The sequence below is a fragment of the Mustela nigripes genome, chromosome 3 (genome assembly GCF_022355385.1).
Source record: "Mustela nigripes isolate SB6536 chromosome 3, MUSNIG.SB6536, whole genome shotgun sequence".
In the NCBI taxonomy this organism is placed as follows: domain Eukaryota; kingdom Metazoa; phylum Chordata; class Mammalia; order Carnivora; family Mustelidae; genus Mustela; species Mustela nigripes.
In genome coordinates, this window is record NC_081559.1 from 122,156,423 (window position 1) to 122,180,644 (window position 24,222).

The 24,222-nt window shown below is 34.2% G+C and overlaps 1 protein-coding gene across 1 annotated transcript in view; it reads left to right on the forward strand.

Moving 5' to 3' along the window:
- The window catches only part of LOC132014534 (lipoxygenase homology domain-containing protein 1-like), a 159,371-nt gene that overhangs the window by 17,204 nt on the left and 117,945 nt on the right, over positions 1 to 24,222 (forward strand). The window contains 2 exon segments of the mRNA XM_059395506.1: positions 3,507 to 3,658; positions 8,632 to 8,710. Of these exon segments, the coding sequence (XP_059251489.1) occupies positions 3,507 to 3,658; positions 8,632 to 8,710 (231 nt within the window).

Below are 24,222 nucleotides of genomic sequence, written 5' to 3' on the forward strand. Positions count from 1 at the left end.
AACTTGCATTACCACCCACAGTGTAAGAGGGCTCTTCTTTCTCCATACCTTCTCCAACATATGATGTTTACTGTCTTGTTAATTTTTGCAATTCTACTTGTATAAAGTGGTATCTCAATGTTGTTTTGATTTGAATCTCCCTGATTGCTAATGATGATGAACATTTTCTTATGTGTCTGTTAGCCATTTGTCTGTCTTCTTTGGAGAAATGTCTATTCATGTCTTTTGCCCATTTTCTGACGTGATCATCTGTTTTTTGGGTGTGGAGTTTGAGAAGTTCTTTATAGATCTTGGATACCAGCCCTTTGTCTATCGTGTCATTTGTAAATATCTTCTCCTATTCCATGGCTTGCCTCTTTGTTTTGTTGACTGTTTCCTTTGCTGTGGCATAGCTTTTGATCTTGATGAAGTCCCAACAGTTTATTTTTCCTTTTGTTTCCTTTGCCTTTGGAGACATATCATGAAAGAAGTTGCTGTGGGTGATGTCGAAGAGGTTACTGTCTATGTTCTTCTCTGGGATTTTGACAGATTCTTGCCTCACATTGAGGTCTTTTATCTATTTCAAGTTTATCTTTGTGTATGGTGTAAGGGAATGGTTGAGTTTCATTCTTCTACACATAACTGCCCAATTTTTCCAGTACCATTTATTGAAGAGACTGTCTTTTTTCCACTGAATATTTTTTCTTGCTTTGTCAAAGATTATTTGACCGTAGAGCTGAGAGTCCATATGTGGACTCTGTTCTGTTCTACTGGTCTATATGTCTATTTTTGTTCCTGTGCTATGCTGTCCTGGTGATCACAGCTTTGTAGTAAAGCTTGAAATCAGGCAACGTGATGTCCCAGATTTATTTTCCCTTTTCAAAATTTCCTTAGCAATTCAAGGTCTTTTCTGGTTCCATACAAATTTTAGGAATGTTTGTTCTAGCACTTTGAAAAATGTCCATGGAATTTTGACTGGGATGGCATTGAAAGTATAGATTGCTCTGGGCAGTATAGACATTTTAAAAATATTTATTCTCCAGACCCATGAGCATGGAATTGTCTTCTATCTTTTTGTGTCTTTAATTTCTTTCATGAGTGTTCTGTAATTCTTCGGCTACAAAGACATCCTTTATCTTTTTGTTTAGGTTTATTCCCAGGTATCTTATGGTTCTTGGTGCTATAGTAAATGGAATCAATTCTCTAATTTCCTTTTCTGTATTTTTATTATTTCTGTGTGAGAAAGCAACTGATTTCTGTACATTGATTTTATATCCTGCCACATTACTGAATTGTTATATGAGTTCTAGTAGTTTGGGGTGGAGTCTTTTAGGTTTTCCATATAAAGTATCATGTCATCTGCAAAGAGAGAAAGAGTTTGACTTCTTCATTGCTAATCTGATTATGTTTTATTTCTTTTTGTTGTTTGATTGCTGTTACTAGGACTTTTAGTACTATGTTGAACAACAGTGGTGAGAGTGGGCATCCTTGTCGTGTTCCTGACATCAATGGGAAGGCTGTCAGTTTTTCCCCATTGAGGATGATATTTGCTGTGGGTTTTTCATGGGTAGATTTTATGAAGTTGAGGAATGTTCCCTCTATCCATATATTTTGAAGGGTTTTAATCAGGAACAGATGCTGGATTTTGTCAAATGCTTTTTCTGTATCAATTGAGAGGACCATGTGGTTCTTGTCAATTGCTTTTTCTTCATCGAGAGGACCATGTGGTTTTTCTATCCTCTTATTGATTTGTTCTGTCATATTGATTGATTTGCAAATGTTGAACCACACTTGCATCCCATGGATCAATCCCATCTGGTCATGGTGGATAATCTTTTTAATATACTTTTGGATTCTGGATTAGCTAGAATCTTGTTGAGAATCTTGGCATCCATATTCATCAGGGATATTGGTCTGAAATTCTCCTTTTTGGTGGGGTCTTTGCCTGGTTTGGGGATCAGGGTATGCCCTGAATGAAAATGAAATGAAAGTATTTTTATATTTAAAACAAAATATCTTCTATATTTTAAATTTTTAAAATTTAAAATATTTTAATATTTAAAATTGTTAGAGATATTTTTTCTCTTTTGTTAACTTACATAATTTCTATTTACTCTCTTTTCAAGTTCACTAATGTTGTCTTATGTCCTCCTCATTCTCTTGACCCTATTCAGTAAGTTTTAAAATTTGCTTATGGTGTTTGTTGAGGTCTACGATTTCCATTTGTTTTTTTTTAAGTTTTCTTTTATTGATATGTTCTGTATTTCCATCCATTTTGAAAGTGTTCATGATTGTTACAGTACCATTTGTGTCATAGTTGTTGTAAAGATTTTGTCAGATAATTCCAATACTTGGTATCATTTTGAAGTTGATATCTTTTGTCATTGTCTTCTCCCATATGATTTGAAATTTTTCCGGTTCTTCATATGCAGAATAATTTTGAATTATATCCTGGATATTTTACATATTATTATTTGAGACTGGATGTTATTTAAATCCTATGGAGAATGTTTATATTTTTGTTTGAACGGGTAGTTGACCACTGGTTAGTTTCAGGCTGTGGTTCCAATGCCAGTTTAGTTTTAAAAGACTTGGCAGTGCTATTCAGATCTGTCCCACCTATATACTATTCATTAGTGAATCTAGAGCCTACATGAAGGTTTATCTGTTGGTTTAGATCTCAGAGTATTTGGTATTCACACATCCTTCGTTTAGGGATGAGCCCAGGAGTTAATAAAGAGCTTTCTGTGTTTGCCTTTCTTCCCTCTATGAACCTCTTTCATACTTTCCAATTCCCTGGCTCCATTTTTGGTCTTTTGATGGGTTAGCTGATGCTTTAGTTTACCTGCTTTGCTGTACATTTCTGTGGTCTTCTGATGTCCAGGGCTAAGTAGTGATAGAACAGAGAGAGCAAAGAAAGCAATTGAGATTGGCCCCACCCTACTGAATCCCAGATCCTGTGAACAGGGGCAGAAGTTCTCCCTCAGAGTGTTGGTTCCTGTTTGCTTCTGTGCATAGGCACTGAGATGTGAGAGAATGGAGAAATGAAAGGCCAAAAACAAACAAACAATCAAATAAACAACAAACAAAGAACGGTACAGTATCTGTACTATCCCTATATGTTAGGAATTTTCTTTCCTGGTTCTTAAACCTGAGGAAGAGGTCTCCTGAGCTGCCTCTGTCTAAGCTTCAGTGCCTATTTCCAGCTTTCTGGTGAACTGAGTTCAGGGTGGGAAATAGCAGGGGACAAAAAAAAAAAAAAAAAAAAAAAAAAGACAGTATCACTTGTTGGTACCTCAAAATCTGGTCTTCTTTCCCAATCCCCCCAGTAGGGTTTACTCTTCAGCATCTTTTTGTAGCGTACCATGTATTTTATCAAAATTTTCTAGTTGTATTCAGTGGGAGAAACTGGGTAGAATGTGTTACTGCATTTTGACTGAAACTGGAACTCTTGATTAGGTATAAGTAATTTTTCTACCATAAGAGTAATTCTTGGCATATAAAAATTATTTTTCTTTCGTTGTCAGTGACAGTATACGAAGTGCATGTGGCAACAGGTGAGCGTTGGAATGCTGGAACAGGAGCAAGTGTGTACATTTCTATCTATGGGGAAAAGGGAGATTCAGGATCTAGACAACTATTTCGATCAAAGAACTCCTTCAGTTTTTTAAGAGGACAAGTAAGTGACAAAATCCTTTGTTTGATTTTTTAAAATTGTGGTAAAACAATAAAATAAAACTTTACTAAAGTCATAATTATGTTTAAGTGTTTTTAAGTTCCCTAGTGTTAAGTATATTCACAGTAATCTAGACATTTTTCATCCTGCAAAACTGAAATTCTGTACTGATTAAAGAACTGCATATTTATCCCTCTCCTCAGCCCTTGTCAATCACATTTTACTTTCTGTTTCTATAAATTTGACTACTTCAGATATCTCATATAATTGGAATCACATAATAATTGTCTTTTTGTGACTGGCTTATTCCACTTAGCATAATGTCTTCAATATTCATCCATGCTGTACAGTGTGATAGGATTTCCTTCCTTTTTAAAGCTGGATAGTATTTTATTGTACACATATACCACATTATTTAATCGATTCATACATTGATGGAAATTTTGGTTGTCAAACTCTGGCCTATTAAAAATAATGTAATAAGTGTGCAAATATCCCTTTAGTTCTGTTCATTCAATACTTTTGAATATATGCAGGACAGCTGGATTATATGGAACTTATATTTTTAATTTTTTGAGGAATTGGCATAGTGTTTTCAAAGTAAATGCACCATTTTACAGTCTCACCAACAATGCACAAGGGTTCCAGTTTCTTCACATCCTTGCTAACACTTATTTTTTGTTTTTAAATTTAAATTTTTTTATGTAGTAACCATCCTAATGGATGTGAGGTGTTGTCTCATCATGGTTTTGATTTGCTTCTCTCTACTGTTAAATGTTACTTTCATATCATTTGTGTATCATATTTGCAGAGATGTTTATTCAAGTCCTTGGCTGTTTTAAAATTTAGACATTTGTCTATTTCTTGTTGAGTTGTAGTTCTTTTTCCTTTTTTAAAAGATTTTATTTGTTTGACATAGAGAGAGAGACAGCAAGAACAGGAACACAATCAGGGGGAGTGGGAGAGGGAGAAGCAGGCTTTCCACAGAGAACAGAGCCCAATATGGAGCTTGATCCCAGGACCCTCGGATCACGACCCGAGCTGAAGGCAAGGTGCTTCACGACTGAGCCACTTAGGTACCCCAAGGAGTTCTTTATGTACTCTGGATAAAGCTCTTATCACAAATATGATTTGTAAATATTTTCTTCCATTCTGGAATTTGCCTTTTTATTCTTTTATTTGTATCCTTTGATGCTCAGAAGTTTTTAATTCATGTAGTCTCCTTTGTCTATTTTGCTTTTTTCTTTTTCTATATTTTTGGTATCACATCTAAGAGATCATTGCTAAATCCAGTGTTCCCAAGCTTTCTCCCTATTTTTTTTCTAAGAGTTTTTAGTTTTGATTTTTCTGTTTATAATTTTAATCCATTTTGAGTTAATTTTGTATATGATATAAGGTAAGGGTCCAACTTCATTCTTTTGCATGTGGATATCTAGATTCATTAACAGTATTTTGAAGAGACTTTCTTTTCCCTATTAAGTGGTCTTGACACCTTGGTCAGAGATGTTTGAAAAAAATATAAACATATTATATTTTTCTGGGCTCCCTGTTCTAGAGTATTTGTCTATATATCTGTCTTTATGTTAGTACCATGCTGTTTTAATTACTATAGTTTTGTAATATGTATTAAGATTAAGAAGTGTGAAATTTCTAAGTTTGTTCTTCTTTATATTTATTTGTATTTATTTATGTATTTATTTATTTAATTTTTAATTTTTAATTTTTTTATAGACATATAATATATTTTTATCCCCAGGGGTACAGGTCTGTGAATCACCAGGTTTACACACTTCACAGCACTCACTACAGCACATACCCTCCCCAATGTCCATAACCCTACCACCCTCTCCCTTCCCCCTCCCCCCGGCCACCCTCAGTTTGTTTTGTGACATTAAGAGCCTCTTATGGTTTGTCTCCCTTTCAATCCCATCTTGTTTCATTTATTCTTTTCCTACCCCCCCAAACCCTCCAAGTTGCATCTCCACTACTTCATATCAGGGAGATCATATGATAGTTGTCTTTCCCGATTGACTTATTTCACTAAGCATAATACCCTCTAGTTCCATCCATGTCATTGCAAATGGCAAGATTTCATTTCTTTTGATCTCTGCATAATATTCCTTGTATATATATACCATATCTTCTTTATTGATTTATCTGTTGATGGACATCTAGGTTCTTTCCACAGTTTGGCTATTGTGGACATTGCTTCTATAAACATTCGGGTGCATGTGCCCCTTCAGATCACTACGTTTGTATCCTTAGGGTAAATACCCAGTAGTGCAATTGCTGGTTTGTAGGGTAGCTCTATTTTCAACTTTTTGAGAAACATCCATGCTATTTTCCAGAGTGGTTTTACCAGCTTGCATTCCCACCAACAGGGTTGGAGGGTTCTCCTTTCTCTGTATCCTTTGCAGCATCTGTCATATCCTGATTTGTTATTAATTGGTCATCTTGAATTTGTATGTCCATTTCTCTTAGATTTTTTTTTTTTTTTGATAATTCTTCAGATAAGCTCTTTGGCCCTTTCTCTTTCTTCTTCTGTGATTTGCACAATGTATATACCAATCTGCTTGTGGTATTCCATGAATCTCTTCTGTTCTCTTCAGTTTTCTTCATTTTTTTTCTCCCATTATGATGATTTCAAATGGTCTGTCTTCAAGGTTACTTTTTTTTCTTCTGCCTGATCAAATCAGTTTAAATTTATTTCTCAGAAAGTTTAGAGATCTTCATTTCTTTATGATTGGTTTCTGTAATTTATTTTATTCCTTTGATTGAGCTATGTTTCCTTTTTTATGTCTTGTGATCTTTTGTTGAGATTTGGCATTTGAAAAAACAACTATCTTCCCTACTCTTGAAGGACTGCATTTAGAGGGGAAGCCCTCACCAATGAATCTGGTTAGAGTTTTCAGGGCCTCTCATACTATTTTTGGCTATATCCACTCCTCTCTGGGCTTGTATATGTGCTTTTAACTGTCTTAATTTCCCTAAGCTGCTTGCTCCTGTTTCTTCTCCTGTGCTCATATTCTCTTAAGCTCCACCCCTTGTCTGCCTGCTCTGACTTGTCACAGTCCTCCCCTCTGTTTTCATTGGCTTCCAAACTCTGTTGCCATTAGTATTTGAGTTACGTGAGAGAGAAATCAGTTCTTCTTTTTTTTTTTTTTTTAAGATTTTATTTATTTATTTGACAGAGAGAAATCACAAGTAGATGGAGAGGCAGGCAGAGAGAGAGAGAGGGAAGCAGGCTCCCTGCTGAGCAGAGACCCCCCGATGCAGGGCTCGATCCCAGGACTCTGAGATCATGACCTGAGCCGAAGGCAGCGGCTTAACCCACTGAGCCACCCAGGCGCCCCGAGAAATCAGTTCTTTGAGCAGCTCCCAGAGAAGTCAGAATTTTGTGTACATTATCCACTCCTTTGTTTTTGTCGCAGAAGAGGATCCAGGATATGGAAAGTTTCCTCTCAATTACAACACACTATGCCAAGTAGAGCATGAAAAGGTCACAAGCTTCCCTACCTCTTTTGATGGAGTTCCTTTTTTATTATGCATTCAAGTAGGTACTGCAGCTTCTCATCTGCTGTCCAGAATTTGCACTGAAGTATTATAGCCCATATATTATTGTTAAAATAGTGTCTCCACTGGGGAATGAGGGCTTGGTTTTCCCTAGTCCACCATCTTGCTGAAGTGAAGTCATCCTCTGTTGTCTGATTTTTAAATTTACCTTTATATTGTTAAATGTCATTCACTGTATATAGCAACTTTCATTGTCAAATGTGGAAATTGAATATATAATATCATTTTTATTATTGCTAATATTAATTATATTTAACTGAGTAAAGCATAAAAGGATCATTACATTTAAATTATTTCAGCTTTTCTTTTTTTTTGATGACCCAAATAATTTTTAAGTGAGTATGACAGGATATTTTCTTTACATGTTTCCTTTATTTTTCTTGGCATTCTCTATATCAATGATCATAAATATTATAACATAATTTTCTCTGCTCTTATTTTGTTTGCACAGAAATTCCTCCTTTCTATCAGATGTGTGTCATAGATAAAGGGAGGATAATGTTACACATTAATCTGTATTAGGGAGAGACAATATATTTTTTAAGTGAATGGCATTATACGTTATTTATATTCTTTATAGTCCACTTATGTAAAGACAAAGCAGCTGTAAAGTAGTTTTGTGATATATCAGAGGAACTGATTTCTAATCCTCGATCTGTGCCTCACTCTTCCTTTTGTGGAATAAATATTCTTCTCACTGAGTGACTTCTAAGGCTAAAGTAAAATGTATATGAAAATATTTTAAAATGTGTAAGTCACTATATAAATGAAAATGTTATTTTTGTTTTGTTATTTTTCAACTGATATGCTACATCTAATATTTTTTCTTTACATTTTAACCTATAATATTATCTTAGTTTTTATCAAAGGAACTTTGTGCGCCTTACTTTAACCCATATTCTGAATACATAAACCTTTGGAGTAGAAAGATGAATAATTTTTATTGTAGCAGCACATTGGGATTCAGATAGTTGTTATAAATTTCTAATAATTTTTTTCATCAATATCCTAAAGTTACTTTAGAAACATTATATTTGTCAATGGCCTATAAACATTGCTTAAAAAATTTCACCCTAGGGAAGGTATGTATTGGTTATATTCAAAGGACTGAAAAATAAAGGTATATTTTATAATTATTTCATATGTGCTAATATTTGGGTATTTGTAGGATCCCCAAATTTATGTTTTTATAATGACATATGGCTAACAAAAATGAGTGGAGTATATTAAAAATCTTATTATATTCTGCAAATTAACATTGTTTTACCTTTACCTTCAAATTTAGATTTATTGAATGACCCTGATTCTTTTCCCAATCAATTTTTAGTATATCTTAATATATAATCTTACTAAAAATCATTCTCATAGTCCAGATATAACTATACTCTTTTGATTTGTTGCAGACTGACACCTTCTCCCTAGAAGCTGTGCACCTTGGGGATTTGTATAAGATTGTCATAGGTCATGATGGGGTTGGCCCAGGTAAAAGCCTTATATAAGTAGATATTCAAGGCTTGATTCCACTCTTTTCATGTAAAACCCTGTGAAAATTTAGTTAATAGTTATGACAAACATATAAGAAATTCATCTTTAAGTATTGACTATCTGAAATTAAAATAATGGACACAAATATTCTTTAAATTTTAAGCAGATGTGGGTTTTTGTTTTGTTTTTTTGGCTGTAGGCTTGTCCAAGAAGATGCTCTGTCTAAAATGCTAGAATGAGTGATGCATAAAATTCAGGGGAATTTGGGATTTATATGCTGTGGCATGTGGTGGCATTCTAACATGCTACTTGTGGATATAGCAACGGTGTCTGCTGGCAGTGATATTTTATGAAGTAGTAGAAACTAGTGTCAACAGTGGCATGTTGAGGAGACTGTCTTGGGAACAAGTTCACAGCTGTGTTTCCTGCTGCTATTTTGTTTATGCTTCTCTCTCAATTTTCCCATCAGTTCAGCGAGATAACCTACAACTTCCCAATAAGTTCATTTTCAGCTACTGTGTAAAACAAACATAAGATAAGCAAAATTCTTCCAACAAAAGATAAGAGTACTAATGTGTACATACCACAAAATGGATAAAACATCACACAAGAGGATAAATTCTTTCACTAAAAAGTATCAATGCATAATTGTCAAAGTGTTAAAAACAAAGTTTTTTTTTTTTTTTTTTTTACCAGTATATACTGGAAATGTGTTTAAATAATTAATGAGAATACTAGCAAGGTGAGAAAACTTGCACAAAGGAAGTTACATGAAACTGAAAAATATATTCCTATAATCAGTGAAAACAAAAAGAATGTTGAGTGAGATTGATAAATTAAATTTAAAATGTGACTAATGTCGTAAGACAGTAAAAACATACCTGTGATGTTGTCTTCTCTCTTGGTTGTAATTTGTTTATAATTTGACCAGACTCAAATCTTTTGCAGTTTATTTTCTATCAGTTGATGGCTAATTTTATAATCTGGGCTCTTATCCATAGTAAATACTATGTTAAATCGCATTTTGCTTCTGTAGGGAGTCACATGACTATCAGGCAGGCTTGTTAGACAATGCTTTAGTACAACATTAATAGGACATGTAAATGTGCACAAGCTAACACAAGCAACTAATTCAATTTTATAAATATTTTTGGTGGATCTACTATGTACAAAGTGCTGTACTGAGTGCTCTCTATAGTAAATACAAGGATGATTAAGATGGGATGCCTGCCCTTTAGTATACCAAGAGGTAGCAAGATGATTTTAAATCCCAAAAGTTTGATACAACAGTTTGCTTCCTGATTCTAGTTGGAAGTCCTGTCTTTTTTCCTCCAAATTCTGATTTTCTTAGTTTACCTAAATAGAATCTAAGTAAATGAGATATTATTGCTGTGACATAATGAAGAGTAGTAAGGTGACTAACATAACATAAGAAAAAAAAATAACCAATTTACTATTTCAATAAAAGACCCCCACCCCAAAAATGTTAACCAGTAGCACATATTTGAATTCAGAACCTGTCAGTTGTTGACTTTTTGATCTTGAGCAAGTAACTTAAAAACTCTCTGAGTTTCAGTTTGTCATCTGTAAAATGAATGAATACTTTGTATAGTTATTGTGAGGATTATGTGAGGTTGTTTGTGAATGGCTGTGCAGAGGGCACCTGGCTGGCTCTGTTGGTAGATCTCTTGATCTTGGGGTGGTAAGTTTGAGCCCCACATTGGGTATAAAGATTACTTGAAAATAAAATCTTTAAAAAAAAAAAGAATGGCAAAGCAGTATACACTTGACAGTGAATTATCAATAGATAGTAATTAGAACTTTTTAATTTGCATTTTAAATACAAATTCAACGTATAGTTTTATAAAATTAATCTATTTTCTTCCATTTCTACATTTTACCCACATGCATTTTAAGGAGGAAATGAAAAATTCCTTTTATAATCTTGCCTCCTTCAACTCTTCTCCAGCTCTTTATTTTTAAAATCAGCAGATATTTATCTAAGAACATTTTTAGGAGTTGGTGGTGATGGAAATGACCAGGGCAAGCAGGTTGTGTTTCCCACTGGTTAAGAAGGAAAAGGAAAAGGTAGCCAGCCTTTTTTTCCTTAGCTGGTTGTGCTACTTCCCTTGGGTTCAGTCAGCCAACATTCATTGAATCTTTGCCGCATGTGACTTACAGTCCTCATTTTAGGAGTGGAAAAGTGTCTCCTTCATACGGCCACTTCTCTTCCAACCACCCTGGATATTTGGCTTTATATAGTGTATTCTGTAGGGAAATAGAACTCAGTATTTACCAACCCCCTGACCAAAAGTGATTAAGCTGTAGGTCATTTTTTTTTTAACTTAAAAAATACTGTTATTTTAAACTTACATCCGTTTTGTAATTCAAGAAGTAATAACATGCTAAGAATACTTTCTGAAATAGTTTCAAACTGCTTCATTATTGCTATTACAAATTTTTCTCTCAGAAAGTCTTATTCAGAGTATCCTCAGTCATTATTTGTTTATAAGAGATGAAGAACATTAAAGTTACTGAAGAAATCCTAGTAGATCTAAGTTGCAGAGAAATTTGGGATCACTTGTTGGGTAACTGGGTAAGTTACTGTTTCTTCTAGTAACAGAGGGTGAGGATCTCAGTGGTTAAAGTTTACCAGTAATCAAATGGTTTCAATTTCTCTTAAACCTTAGTCCTTTTGATAACATCTCAGAGGGAGAGTTTACAGGATGAAAAGGACATTATTCGATTAAAAAAGATAATTTTAGGGGCGCCTGGGTGGCTCAGTGGGTTAAGCCGCTGCCTTCGGCTCAGGTCATGATCTCAGGGTCCTGGGATGGAGTCCCGCATCGGGCTCTCTGCTCAGCAGGGAGCCTGCTTCCTCCTCTCTCTCTGCCTGCCTCTCTGCCTACTTGTGATCTCTCTCTGTCAAATAAATAAATAAAACCTTAAAAAAAAAGATAATTTTAAAAATGTGGTAGCATTTTGTAGCAGAGAGAAGTTTAAACACAAAAAATGTTGGGAGGGGTAATGCACAAAAACAAAGACATATTTGTTTAAGTACCCTACATTATGTGAATATAATTCCCCCTTCTGTTAAGGCTATAAACTACAGTGTATAAATATGTGTATTGGATATTACAAACTGCTATGCTTCTTTATATGTGAGACTTACCACAAAGCATTTTGAAATCATATTACATTCTTTTGGGTATGTGGTAGTAGATTTGGTTTTCTGATATAATAATCTCTGTTTAATGTATATAATACAATGTTTTTGAGGAAGCTGCTGAATAAATTATCTAAAAATATTACTAATATAACATAAGAAAAAATGAATTAAAAAAATTAAAGTGTTTCTGTGAATTTTTTGGAGGAAGTACAAGTGTGTTTTGGAGATACTACAATCTCCAGACCACTTCAATGAAGTGAGTATGACAATAAAGTGAGTCAAATAAATTTTTTGCTTTCCCAGTGTAGTCTTTTAAGTACATGATGGCATTATGTCTGAAAAATATATATATCTTAATTAAAAAATACTTTATTGCTAACAAATACTAGGCATCATCTGAGCTTTTAGTAAGTTGTAATCTTTTTGCTGGTAGATGGTCTTATCTCAACTTTGATGGCTGCTGACTGATTAGGATAGGGGTTGCTGAAGGGTAGAGCAGCTATGGCAATTTAAAAAATTAAGACAATGAAGTTTACCACATCAATTGACTCTTCCACAACCGATTTATCTGTAGGGCATGGTGCTGTGAGATAGCATTTTTCCCACAGTAGAAATTCTTTCAAAATTGAAGCCAATCCTTTCAAATACTGTTGCTGCTTAATCAATTAATTTTATGTAATATTCTAAATCCTTTGTCATTTCAACAATCTTCAAAGTACACTCAGTGGGAGTAGATTTCATTGCAAGAAACCACTTGCTCTGTTCATCCATAAGCAGCAGCTCCTCTTTTGTAAAAGTGTTATCATGAGATTGCAGTATTCAGTCACATGTTCAGGTTCCACTTCTTATTCTAGTTCTCTTAGAGTTTCCATCCCATGCGCAGTTAAGTCCTCCGCTAAAGTCTTAAACCCTCAGACTCATCCATGATTGTCGGAATCAACTTCTGTTAATACTGATATTTTGACCTCTTCCTATGAATTGCAAATGTTCTTAATGGCATCTAGAATGGTGAATTCTTGCCAGATTTCCAATTTACTTTATCCAGATTTTCAGATGAATCACTATGTATGGCAGCTATAGCCTTATGATATGTATTTTTAAAATAACACTTAAAAGTTGAAATTACTCCTTGATCTATGGCCTGCAGAATGGATATTGTATTAACCAGCGTGACAACAACATTAATCTCATTGTACGTCTCCATTAGGGTTCTTAGTTAACCAGCTACATTGTATCGTACATTGTACATTACTGTAATATATTGCAGGAATATTTTGAAAGGAATCTTTTTTTTCTCAACAGTGAGGGTTTACTTTAATTTGTTAAAAAATGTATCTGTGAAACATAATAAAGTGAAGCACAATAAAAGGAGGTATGTCTACAATGCTTAATATAGAAAGTATTTTCAGTTAATGTGGAGATACACCAATTAATACTTTATTAAATTAGTAGAGATACCCCCCAAAATGCCCACTTTCACTACTTTTATTCAACAAGTATTGGAAGTCCTAGCTAGATCAATTAATCAACAAAATAAATAAAGGCATCCAAATTGCGAAGGAAGAAATAAAACTGTCACTATTTGTAGACATAATATTATCTGTAGAAACCCCTACAGACTCCATCAAAAATTGTTAGAATTAATAAAATTCAGTAAAATTGCAGGATATGAACCCATATACAAAATTCTATTGCATTTCTATACATTAATAAGGAAGTTTCAGAAAGAGAAATTTTTAAAAATCTCATTTACATTTGCAATAGAAAGAATAAGATACCTAGGAATTAATTTAACCAAGGAAGTGAAAGACCTGTATACTGAAAATTGTTAAGATATTGATGGAAGAAATTGAAGAAGACACAAATAAATGGTGAGGTATTCTATGCTCATGGACTGGAAGAATTAATATTGTTAAAATGTTCATACTATCCAAAAAAATCTATAGATTCAGGGGAATCTCCATGAAAAACTCCAATGGCATTTTTTATAGAAATAGAGAAAAAAATTCTAAAATATTTATAGATCTATGAAAGACCCTGAGTAGTCAAAATAATCTTGAGGAGAATAAAGAACAAAGTGAACATCATACTTCCTGTCATTTTAAGCTATAATACAAAACTATAGTAATCAAAACACTATGGTGTTTATGTAAATGAAGCAGAATAGAGAACAGCAACAAACCCACACTTGTATGATCAACTACTTTACAACAAAGGAGCCAAGAATATACGTTGTGGAAAGGATAGTCTCTTCAATAACTGGTGTTGGGAAAAGTGGACAGCGACATGCAAAAAAAAAAAAAAAAACAAACAAACTGCAACACTATGTTACATCCCCACAAAAACTAACTCAAAATGGATTAAAGACTTTAATATGTAAGACCTGAAACTATGAAATTTCCAACAGAAAACATATGTGGTGAGCTTTTTAACATCATCCTTGCAAAGATTTTTTTGGATTTGGCACCAAAAGCATAGGCATCCAAAATAAAAATAAACAAGCAGGATTACATCAAACTAAAAAGCTTCTGCACAACAAAGGAAATTATCAAAAAATGAAAAGATGTACTTACAGTATGGAAAAATATTTGTAAATCATATATCTGATAAGTGGTTAATATCCAAAATATATAAAGAAGTTATACAACTTAATAGCAAAAACCAAAACCAAAAAACAAAAGCCCTATACAATACAGTTAAAAAATGGGCAGAGGATCTGAATAGACATTTTTCCAAAGAACTCATCCAGATGGCCAACAGGTACATGAAAGCCTGCTTAACATCAGTAATCATCAGGGAAATGCACATCAAAACCACTTTGGGTATTACATTGCACCTGTTAGAATGGCTATCATCAAAAAGACAAGAGATAACAAGTACTGGAATGGTTAGATAGGGAAACTGTATGCACTGTGGTGGGAATGTAAATTGGTACAAGTACTGAGGAAAGCAGTATAGGCGTTTCTCCCCAAATGAAAATAGAATTACCGTATGATCCAGCAATCCAACTTCTGTGTATAGATCCAAAAGAAATTAATTCACTATCTCACAGACATAAATGCACTCATGTTCATTGCAGCATTGTTCACAGTGGCCAATACATGGAAATCACCTATGTGTCCATCAGCAGATGAATAGGTCAAGAATTGTGGTCTATATATAGAATGAATATTATTCTGCTCTAAAAAAGAATAAAATCCTGCCATTTGTGACAATGTGAATGAACTTGGAGGACATTATGCTAAGCAAAAAAAGAGAGACAAATACTGTGTGATTTAACTTATAGGTGGAATGTAAAAAAGCTGAACTCATAGAAATAGTAAAATTAATGGTCATTGGGGGCTGTGATAGGGGAAAAGAGGAGACGTTGATCAAAGGGCATAAGCTTCCAGTTATAAGGGAAATAAATTCTGGGATCTAATGTATAGCATGATAACTCTAGTTAATAACACCATATTAACAATTGAAACTTTCTATGAGACTAGATTTTGAATGTTCTTACCATAACAACAACAAAAACAACAAATATAATTATGTTATGTGACAGATATGTTAACCAACCTTATTTTGGTAATTATAGAGCAATTTATACATTTTTCAAATCAATAAGTTATATACCTTAAATTCATACAATATTATATGTCAATTATACCTTAGTAAAGTTGGGAAAAACAAGTAATGTAATAAATAAAGAAAAATTGGGAAAAATGAGAGAAAGAAAATAATGAAGACAAAAACAGAAATCAAAGATTGGAAATAGAAAAACAGAATTGATGTTACTTATAGGAATGGATACCTAAGGGAAAAAAGTACAAACCCTTACATAGTAAACCAACAATGAAAAGTCCAATAAAAATGAGAAGAAAATAAATGCCAAAATAAGATATAGGGAATATAATACAAATATATATCAGATAAAAGTTTTGAGACTATTATACACAGTTTTGGGTAAATAAATTTAAAGCTCTGAATGAACTGGATGATAATTTAAGACAAATTGGCCAAAGAAATTTAGCCTAAGAAATTATGAATGACCTAGGAAGGCAAATTTGACTCAATATTGCTCAAAGAAAAAAGTAGAAAATGACAGTAATCAATAATAATAAACATTTTTAGAAGGCTAATCTCTTTGAAAAACACTGTTTCTATTTGGATTTATCAGCACTTTCATGTGTCCATGAAACAGACATTTTCAGTGCTATGTAAAATGTTCCAGTTTATGGAACTGGAAACTTCTAAATAGACTTAATGATACTGAAACTTGAAAATGTACAAAATATAGAACTATGATTTAGTGCTTCTTACTTTGTTCTCTATTATGTTCCCAGTATGAGTAAGAATGCCTACAGACCTCAGAGGACATATTCCAAAGGACTTATCTTTTTGTTTACATATTCATGTTTTCTAATGAAAATGCAACCAACTATTTTTATTTGATAATTTTCCTATGTTTGTTTAAAAAAGTATTTTCTATGTTCTGTTTGTGGACCCCCTACATTAATATGTTGAAATCTTAAGGCCCTATGCAATGCTGTTAGTAGTTGGGGCCTGTGGAAGGTGGAGCCTTGAGGAACGCTCTCATAACAGTGGTTCCAGAGAGAGAACACTAGTGCCTTTCACTTTGTGAGGATACAGTGAGGAAGTGCAGACTATAAACCCTGAAAAGAGTCCTTACCAGGTGGCTATGCCAGTGACTTGATGGATTCAAGAGTACTTGGAGTACAGAACTGAGTAATGAATTTCTGTTGTTTATAAGCTAGCCAGTTTGTGGTATTGTTATAGCAGTCCAATCAGACAAAGACATTACATTTTAATTTGACAGTTAAATTTCTCATTTCCCTTCCCCCCAAATATTCTAATAAAATTGACAATCCTGGGTGTTTTCCCAGTTACAGAAGGTCATGTGTCCCATAGTGTTTGTTTTGTCTAGAAGAACAGTTGTAGACCAGCCTTACTGATAAATGCATGGACAGATATCCTAAGTTAAGTGTGTACAAAATGAAATCAAGAAGTATGATAAAGGAATAGTACACAACAAACTAAGTAGGGTTCATGCCAAGAAATTGAAAAGTAGTTCAATATTAGAAAATCTGTTAATAAAATACATCACCTCAGAAGGTTAAAGTAGAAAAATTGTAGCAGTCCAACAATATTATTATTAAAAGTTCTTTAAGAATTTGAAACAGAAAAAATATTTTAAAATAATGTAACTCAAAACAACCACTTAATGAAATTCAATAAAGTTTGAGATATAATAAGGATTTCCTCATTATGAATATAGTCATTCTTTGGAAAGCATTATAATATGTGTCCTAAAACAATTATAATTTTGGAAAGTAGAAGGCAGAATTATTGCTTATAGGCAAGAAAATATCCATTAAAATGCAAGGAGTATCAATTAAAAAATAAATAAAATTTATAGAGTGACTAGAAATTAAACCAATATACAATAACTTGAATCTGGTTTTCTTATATAGAAAATACAAGATATAAAGATCTTAGAGTGGCAGCAAAAAACATATATATGATATTTATAATATATATAAAATTAGAATCAGCAATTAGAAAAAAAAATGCACATCTGACTTATTAGAGTGGCCTTATCTGAAAGCCATACTGAATTAGGAAGTTCTAGGCAAGAAAATTTGTATTACAGGTCCTGTGCCTGTTTTGCATTAAATGAACCTATTTATTTCTTAACAAATTATTTACCAATGATCTTGGCTAGCAGTGTAATCTATTTTTTGGTGGTGGTACTCCAAACAGCATTGTGCTTGAGGTTTGTATCTTTTCTTTTCTTTTGTTTTGTTTTTGTTTAATGAGAGAGGTGAAGGTTTTGTGTTTCCACATGTTTAGTTCAGGTCCTAGCTGTCTGTGTCTGTGGTACATTGGCAATAAACAGGTTTTAGAATTTTGATGAACCAAAGTGTACAAGGTCTGTCCATTGTAAAATTACAATGTTACAAAGTGCACAAGGTCTGTCCATTTGGTTAGGCAAAAACAATTTGCAGTGAGATTCATTTTACATAAGATCTCACACTACAACTGAGAGAATCTGCTGCAGTGGTTTCTTACAGAAAGACTATTTTTACTCCAAAATCAAGTGGAGCACTGCAAGTGAGGAAATAAAAGAGCTGGTAAAAGAAGAAGATAATAATGCAGATATACCTTCTAATTTTGATCAAGAGTTATCATAGGCTCAGAGTAGATAAAATCTGAAAAACAGGGTAGAACAATTAACCTAAAGTAAGTCCTGAGACAGAGAGCTGACTTCATTGTCCTATCCCTTGCTGATTAAGCTAGTCATAAGAGACTACATGTTATATGATTCCATTTGTGTGAAATCTGCACAATTGGCAAATTTATCAAAATGAGAAAATAGATTAGTGGTTGCCTAAGTCTAGGAGAGAGGATACAGTGATGGTTGGCAATGACAGTGAATAAGTGAATAATGTTTCCTTTGAGGATGATGAAGTACTGATTTTAAGTTATGATGATGGTTGCGTAAATATATATTATAACCACTGAACCCATTTAAACAGGGGAACTTTATGAATGTAAATGATTTCTTAATAAATCTGTGAAAATTATAATGTTACTAATCTGGAAAAATTGAAAGGATATAATAGGCTAGCATTTTGGAAAACATTAACAGGGAAGACTCACATGAAAATGCATTAAAGATGAAAATTTTTAAATATAGTTTAGTGAATGTCACAATAATAGATAAATAAATGACAAACAAAGCCTGAATTAAATTTTAATTTATATTTAATATAAAAATGATCACTGGATATTTAAAAAGCAATTCAAAATGACCAAAATGAATTTTTATTATTCAGAACGAAAAATGTAAAAAAATTTAATTATAAACTGTATTTTGTTAATTTTTTATAAACATATAATATATTTTTATCCTCAGGGATACAGGTCTGTGAATTGCCAGGTTTACACACTTCACAGCACTCACCATAGCACATACCCTCCCCAATGTCCATAATCCCACCCCCTATCTCGAGAACCACTGCCCTCAGCAACCCTCAGTTTGTTTTGTGAGATTAAGAGTCACTTATGGTTTGTCTCCTTCCCAATCCCATCTTGTTTCATTGATTCTTCTCCTACCCCATAACCCCCCATGTTGCATCTCCACTTCCTCATATCCGGGAGATCATATGATAGTTCTCTTTCTCCACTTAACTTATTTCACTAAGCATGATACGCTCTAGTTCCATCCATGTTGTCGCAAATGGCAAGATTTCATTTCTTTTGATGGCTGCATAGTATTCCATTGTGTATATATACCACATCTTCTTGATCCATTCATCTGTTGATGGACATCAGGTTCTACCCATAGTTTGGCTATTGTGGACATTGCTGCTATAAACATTTGGGTGCACGTGCCCCTTCGGATCACTACGTTTGTATCTTTAGGGTAAATACCCAGTAGTGCAATTGCTGGGTCATAGGGTAGTTCTATTTTCAAAATTTTGAGGAACCTCCATGCTGTTTTCCAGACAGGTTGCACCAGCTTGCATTCCCACCAACAGTGTAGGAGAGTTCCCCTTTCTCCGCATCCTCTCCAGCATCTGTCATTTCCTGACTTGTTAATTTTAGCCATTCTGACTGGTGTGAGGTGATATCTCATTGTGGTTTTGATTTGTATTTCCCTGATGCCGAGTGATATGGAGCACTTTTTCATGTGTCTGTTGGCCATCTGGATGTCTTCTTTGCAGAAATGTCTGTTCATGTCTTCTGCCCATTTCTTGATTGGATTATTTGTTCTTTGGGTGTTGAGTTTGCTAAATTCTTTATAGATTCTGGACACTAGTCCTTTATCTGATATGTCATTTGCAAATATCTTCTCCCATTCTGTCAGTTGTCTTTTGATTTTGTTAACTATTTCCTTTGCTGTGCAAAAGCTTTTGATCTTGATGAAATCCCAATCGTTCATTTTTGCCCTTGCTTCCCTTGCCTTTGGCGTTGTTCCTAGGAAGATGTTGCTGCGGCTGAGGTAGAAGATGTTGCTGCCTGTGTTCTCCTCAAGGATTTTGATGGATTCCTTTCTCACATTGAGGTCCTTCATCCATTTTGAGTCTATTTTTTGTGTGTGGTGTACGGAAATAGTCCCATTTTATTTTTCTGCATGTGGCTGTCCAGTTTTCCCAACACCATTTATTGAAGAGGTTGTCTTTTTTCCATTGTACATTCTTTCCTGCTTTGTTGAAGATTAGTTGACCATAGAGTTGAGGGTCTATTTCTGGGCTCTCTATTCTGTTCCATTGATCTATGTGTCTGTTTTTGTGCCAGTACCATGCTGTCTTGATGATGACAGCTTTGTAATAGAGCTTGAAGTCCGGAATTGTGATGCCACCAACGTTGGCTTTCTTTTTCAATATCCCTTTGGCTATTCAAGGTCTTTTCTGGTTCCATATAATTTTTAGGATTATTTGTTCCATTTCTTTGAAAAAGATGGATGGTACTTTGATAGGAATTGCATTAAATGTGTAGATTGCTTTAGGTAGCATAGACATTTTCACAATATTTATTCTTCCAATCCAGGAGCATGGAACATCTTCCATTTCTTTGTGTCTTCCTCAATTTCTTTCATGAGTACTTAATAGTTTTCTGAGTATAGATTCTGTGCCTCTTTGGTTAGGTTTATTCCTAGGTATCTTATGGTTTTGGGTGAAATTGTAAATGGGATTGACTCCTTAATTTCTCTTTCTTCTGTCTTGCTATTGGTGTAGAGAAATGCAACTGATTTCTGTGCATTTATTTTATATCCTGACACTTTACTGAATTCCTGTATAAGTTCTAGCAGTTTTGGAGTGGAGTCTTTTGGGTTTTCCACATATAGCATCATATCATCTGCGAAGAGTGATAATTTGACTTCTTCTTTGCCGATTTGGATGCCTTTAATTTCCTTTTGTTGTCTGATTGCTTAGACTAGGACCTCTAGTACTATGTTGAATAGCAGTGGTGATAATGGACATCCCTCCGTGTTCCTGACCTTAGCGGAAAAGCTTTCAGTTTTTCTCCATTGAGAATGATATTTGCGGTGGGTTTTTCATAGATGGCTTTGATAATATTGAGGTATGTGCCCTCTATCCCTACACTTTGAAGAGTTTTGATCAGGAAGGGATGCTGTACTTTGTCAAATGCTTTTTCAGCATCTATTGAGAGTATCATATGGTTCTTGTTCTTTCTTTTATTGATGTGTTGTATCACATTGACTGATTTGTGGATGTTGAACCAACCTTGCAGTCCTGGAATAAATCCCACTTGGTCGTGGTGAATAATCCTTTTAATGTACTGTTGAATCCTATTGGCTAGTATTTTGTTGAGTATTTTCGCATCTGTGTTCATCAAGGATATTGATCTATAGCTCTCTTTTTTGATGGGATCCTTGTCTGGTTTTGGGATCAAGGTGATGCTGGCCTCATAAAATGAGTTTGGAAGTTTTCCTTCCATTTCTAATTTTTGGAACAGTTTCAGGAGAATAGGAATTAGTTCTTCTTTAAACGTTTGGTAGAATTCACCTGGGAAGCTGTCTGGCCCTGGGCTTTTGTTTGTTTGGAGATTTTTAATGACTGTTTCAATCTCCTTACTGGTTATGGGTCTGTTCAGGCTTTTTATTTCTTCCTGGTTCAGTTGTGGTAGTTTATATGTTTCTAGGAATGCATCCATTTCTTCCAGATTGTCAAATTGGTTGGCGTAGAGTTGCTCATAGTATGTTCTTTTAATAGTTTGTATTTCTTTGGTGTTAGTTGTGATCTCTTCTCTTTCATTCATGATTTTATTTATTTGGGTCCTTTCTCTTTTCTCTTTGCTAAGTCTGGCCAGGGGATTATCAATCTTATTAATTTTTTCAAAGAACAAGCTCATAGTTTCGTTGATTTGTTCTATTGTTGTTTTGGTTTCTGTTTCATTGATTTCTGCTCTGATCTTTATGATTTCTCTTCTCTTGCTGGGCTTAGGGTTTCTTTCTTGTTCTTTCTCCTGCTCCTTTAGGTGTAGGGTTAGGTTGTGTACTTGAGACCTTTCTTGTTTCTTGAGAAAGGCTTGTACTGCTATATATTTTCCTCTCAGGACTGCCTTTGTTGTGTCCCACAGATTTTGAACTGTTGTGTTTTCATTATCATTTGTTTCCATGATTTTTTTCAATTCTTCTTTAAATTCCCGGTTTACCCATTCATTCTTTAGAAGGATTCTGTTTAGTCTCCATGTATTTCGGTTCTTTCCAAACTTCCTCTTGTGGTTGAGTTTTAGCTTCAGAGCATTGTGGTCTGAAAATATGCAGGGAATGATCCCAATCTTTTGATACCGGTTGAGTCCTGATTTAGGACCGAGGATGTGATCTATTCTGGAGAATTTTCCCTGTGCACTAGAGAAGAATGTGTATTCTGTTGCTTTGGGATTAAATGTTTTGAATATATCTGTGATGTCCATCTGGTCCAGTGTGTCATTTAAGGCCTTTATTTCCTTGCTGATCTTTTGCTTAGATGATCTGTCCATTTCAGTGAGGGGAGTGTTAAAGTCCCCTACTATCATTGTATTATTGTTGATGTGTTTCTTTGATTTTGTTATTAATTGGTTTATATAGTTGGCTGCTCCCACGTTGGGGGCATAGATATTTAAAATTGTTAGATCTTCTTGTTGGACAGACCCTTTGAGTATGATATAGTGTCCTTCCTCATCTCTTATTATAGTCTTTGGCTTAAAATCTAATTGATCTGATATAAGGATTGCCACTCCTGCTTTCTTCTAATGTCCATTAGCATGGTAAATTCTTTTCCACCCCCTCACTTTAAATCTGAAAGTGTTTTGGGCTTAAAATCAGTTTCTTAGAGGCAACATATAGATGGGTTTTGTTTTTTTATCCATTCTGATACCCTTTGTCTTTTGACAGGGGCATTTAGCCCATTAACATTCAGGGTAACTATTGAGAGATATGAATTTAGTCCCATTGTATTGCCCGTAAGGTGACTGTTACTGTATATTGTCTCTGTTCCTTTCTGATCTACCACGTGTAGGCTCTCTCTTTGCTTAGAGGACTCCTTTCAATATTTCCTGTAGAGTTGGTTTGGTGTTTGCAAATTCTTTCAGTTTTTGTTTGTCCTGGAAGCTTTTAATCTCTCCTTCTATTTTCAATGATAGCCTAGCTGGATATAGTATTCTTGGCTGCATGTTTTTCTTGTTTAGTGCTCTGAAAATATCATGCCAGCTCTTTCTGGCCTGCCAGGTCTCTGTGGATAAGTCAGCTGCCAATCTAATATTTTTACCATTGTATGTTACAGACTTCTTTTCTAGGGCTGTTTTCAGGATTTTCTCTTTGTCACTGAGACTTGTAAATTTTACTCTTAGGTGACGGGGTGTGGCCCTATTCTTAAGGATTTTGAGGGGTGTTCTCTGAACCTCCTGAATTTTGATGCTTGTTCCCTTTGCCATATTGGGGAAATTCTTCCCAATAATTCTCTCCAGTATACCTTCTGCTCCCCTCTCTCTTTTTTCTTCTTCTGGAATCCCAATTATGCTAATGTTGTTTTGTTTTATGGTGTCACCTATTTCTCGAATTATCCCCTCGTGGTCCAGTAGCTGTTTGTCCCTCTTTTGCTCAGCTTCTTTATTCTCTGTCATTTGGTCTTCTATATCACTAATTCTTTCTTCTGCCTCATTTATCCTAGCAGTGAGAGCCTCCATTTTTGATTGCACCTCATGAATAGCTTTTTGGATTTCAACTTGGTTAGATTTTAGTTCTTTTATTTCTCCAGAAAGGCTTTTATATCTCCTGAGAGGGTTTCTCTAATATCTTCCATGCCTTTTTCGAGCCTGGCTAGAACCTTGAGAATTGTCATTCTGAACTCTAGATCTAACATATTACCAATGTCTGCATTGATTAGGTCCCTAGCCTTCGGTACTGCCTCTTGTTCTTTTTTTTTTTTTTTTTTGTGGTGAATTTTTCCGCCTTGTCATTTTGTCCACATAAGAGTATATGAAGGAGCCAGTAAAATACTAAAAGGGTGGCAACAACCCCAGGAAAATATGCTTTAACCAAATCAGAAGAGATCCCAAATCGTGAGTGGGGAGAAAGGGGATAAATAGAGGTTCAACAAGAAAGAAAGAAAGAAATAAAAAAAGAAAAGAATTAAAAAAAGAAAACGAATAAAGAAAAGTATAAAAAAGAAAAAATATATAGTAGATAAACTCGTTAAAAAAAACGTTAAAAAAGAGGGTAAAAGTAAAAAAAAATTTAGCAGAAGAAGAAAAAAAAAAAGAAAAAGAAAAAAATTAAATAACTGCAAGACTAAAAAATCACAGGAAGAAAGCCATGAGTTCCGTG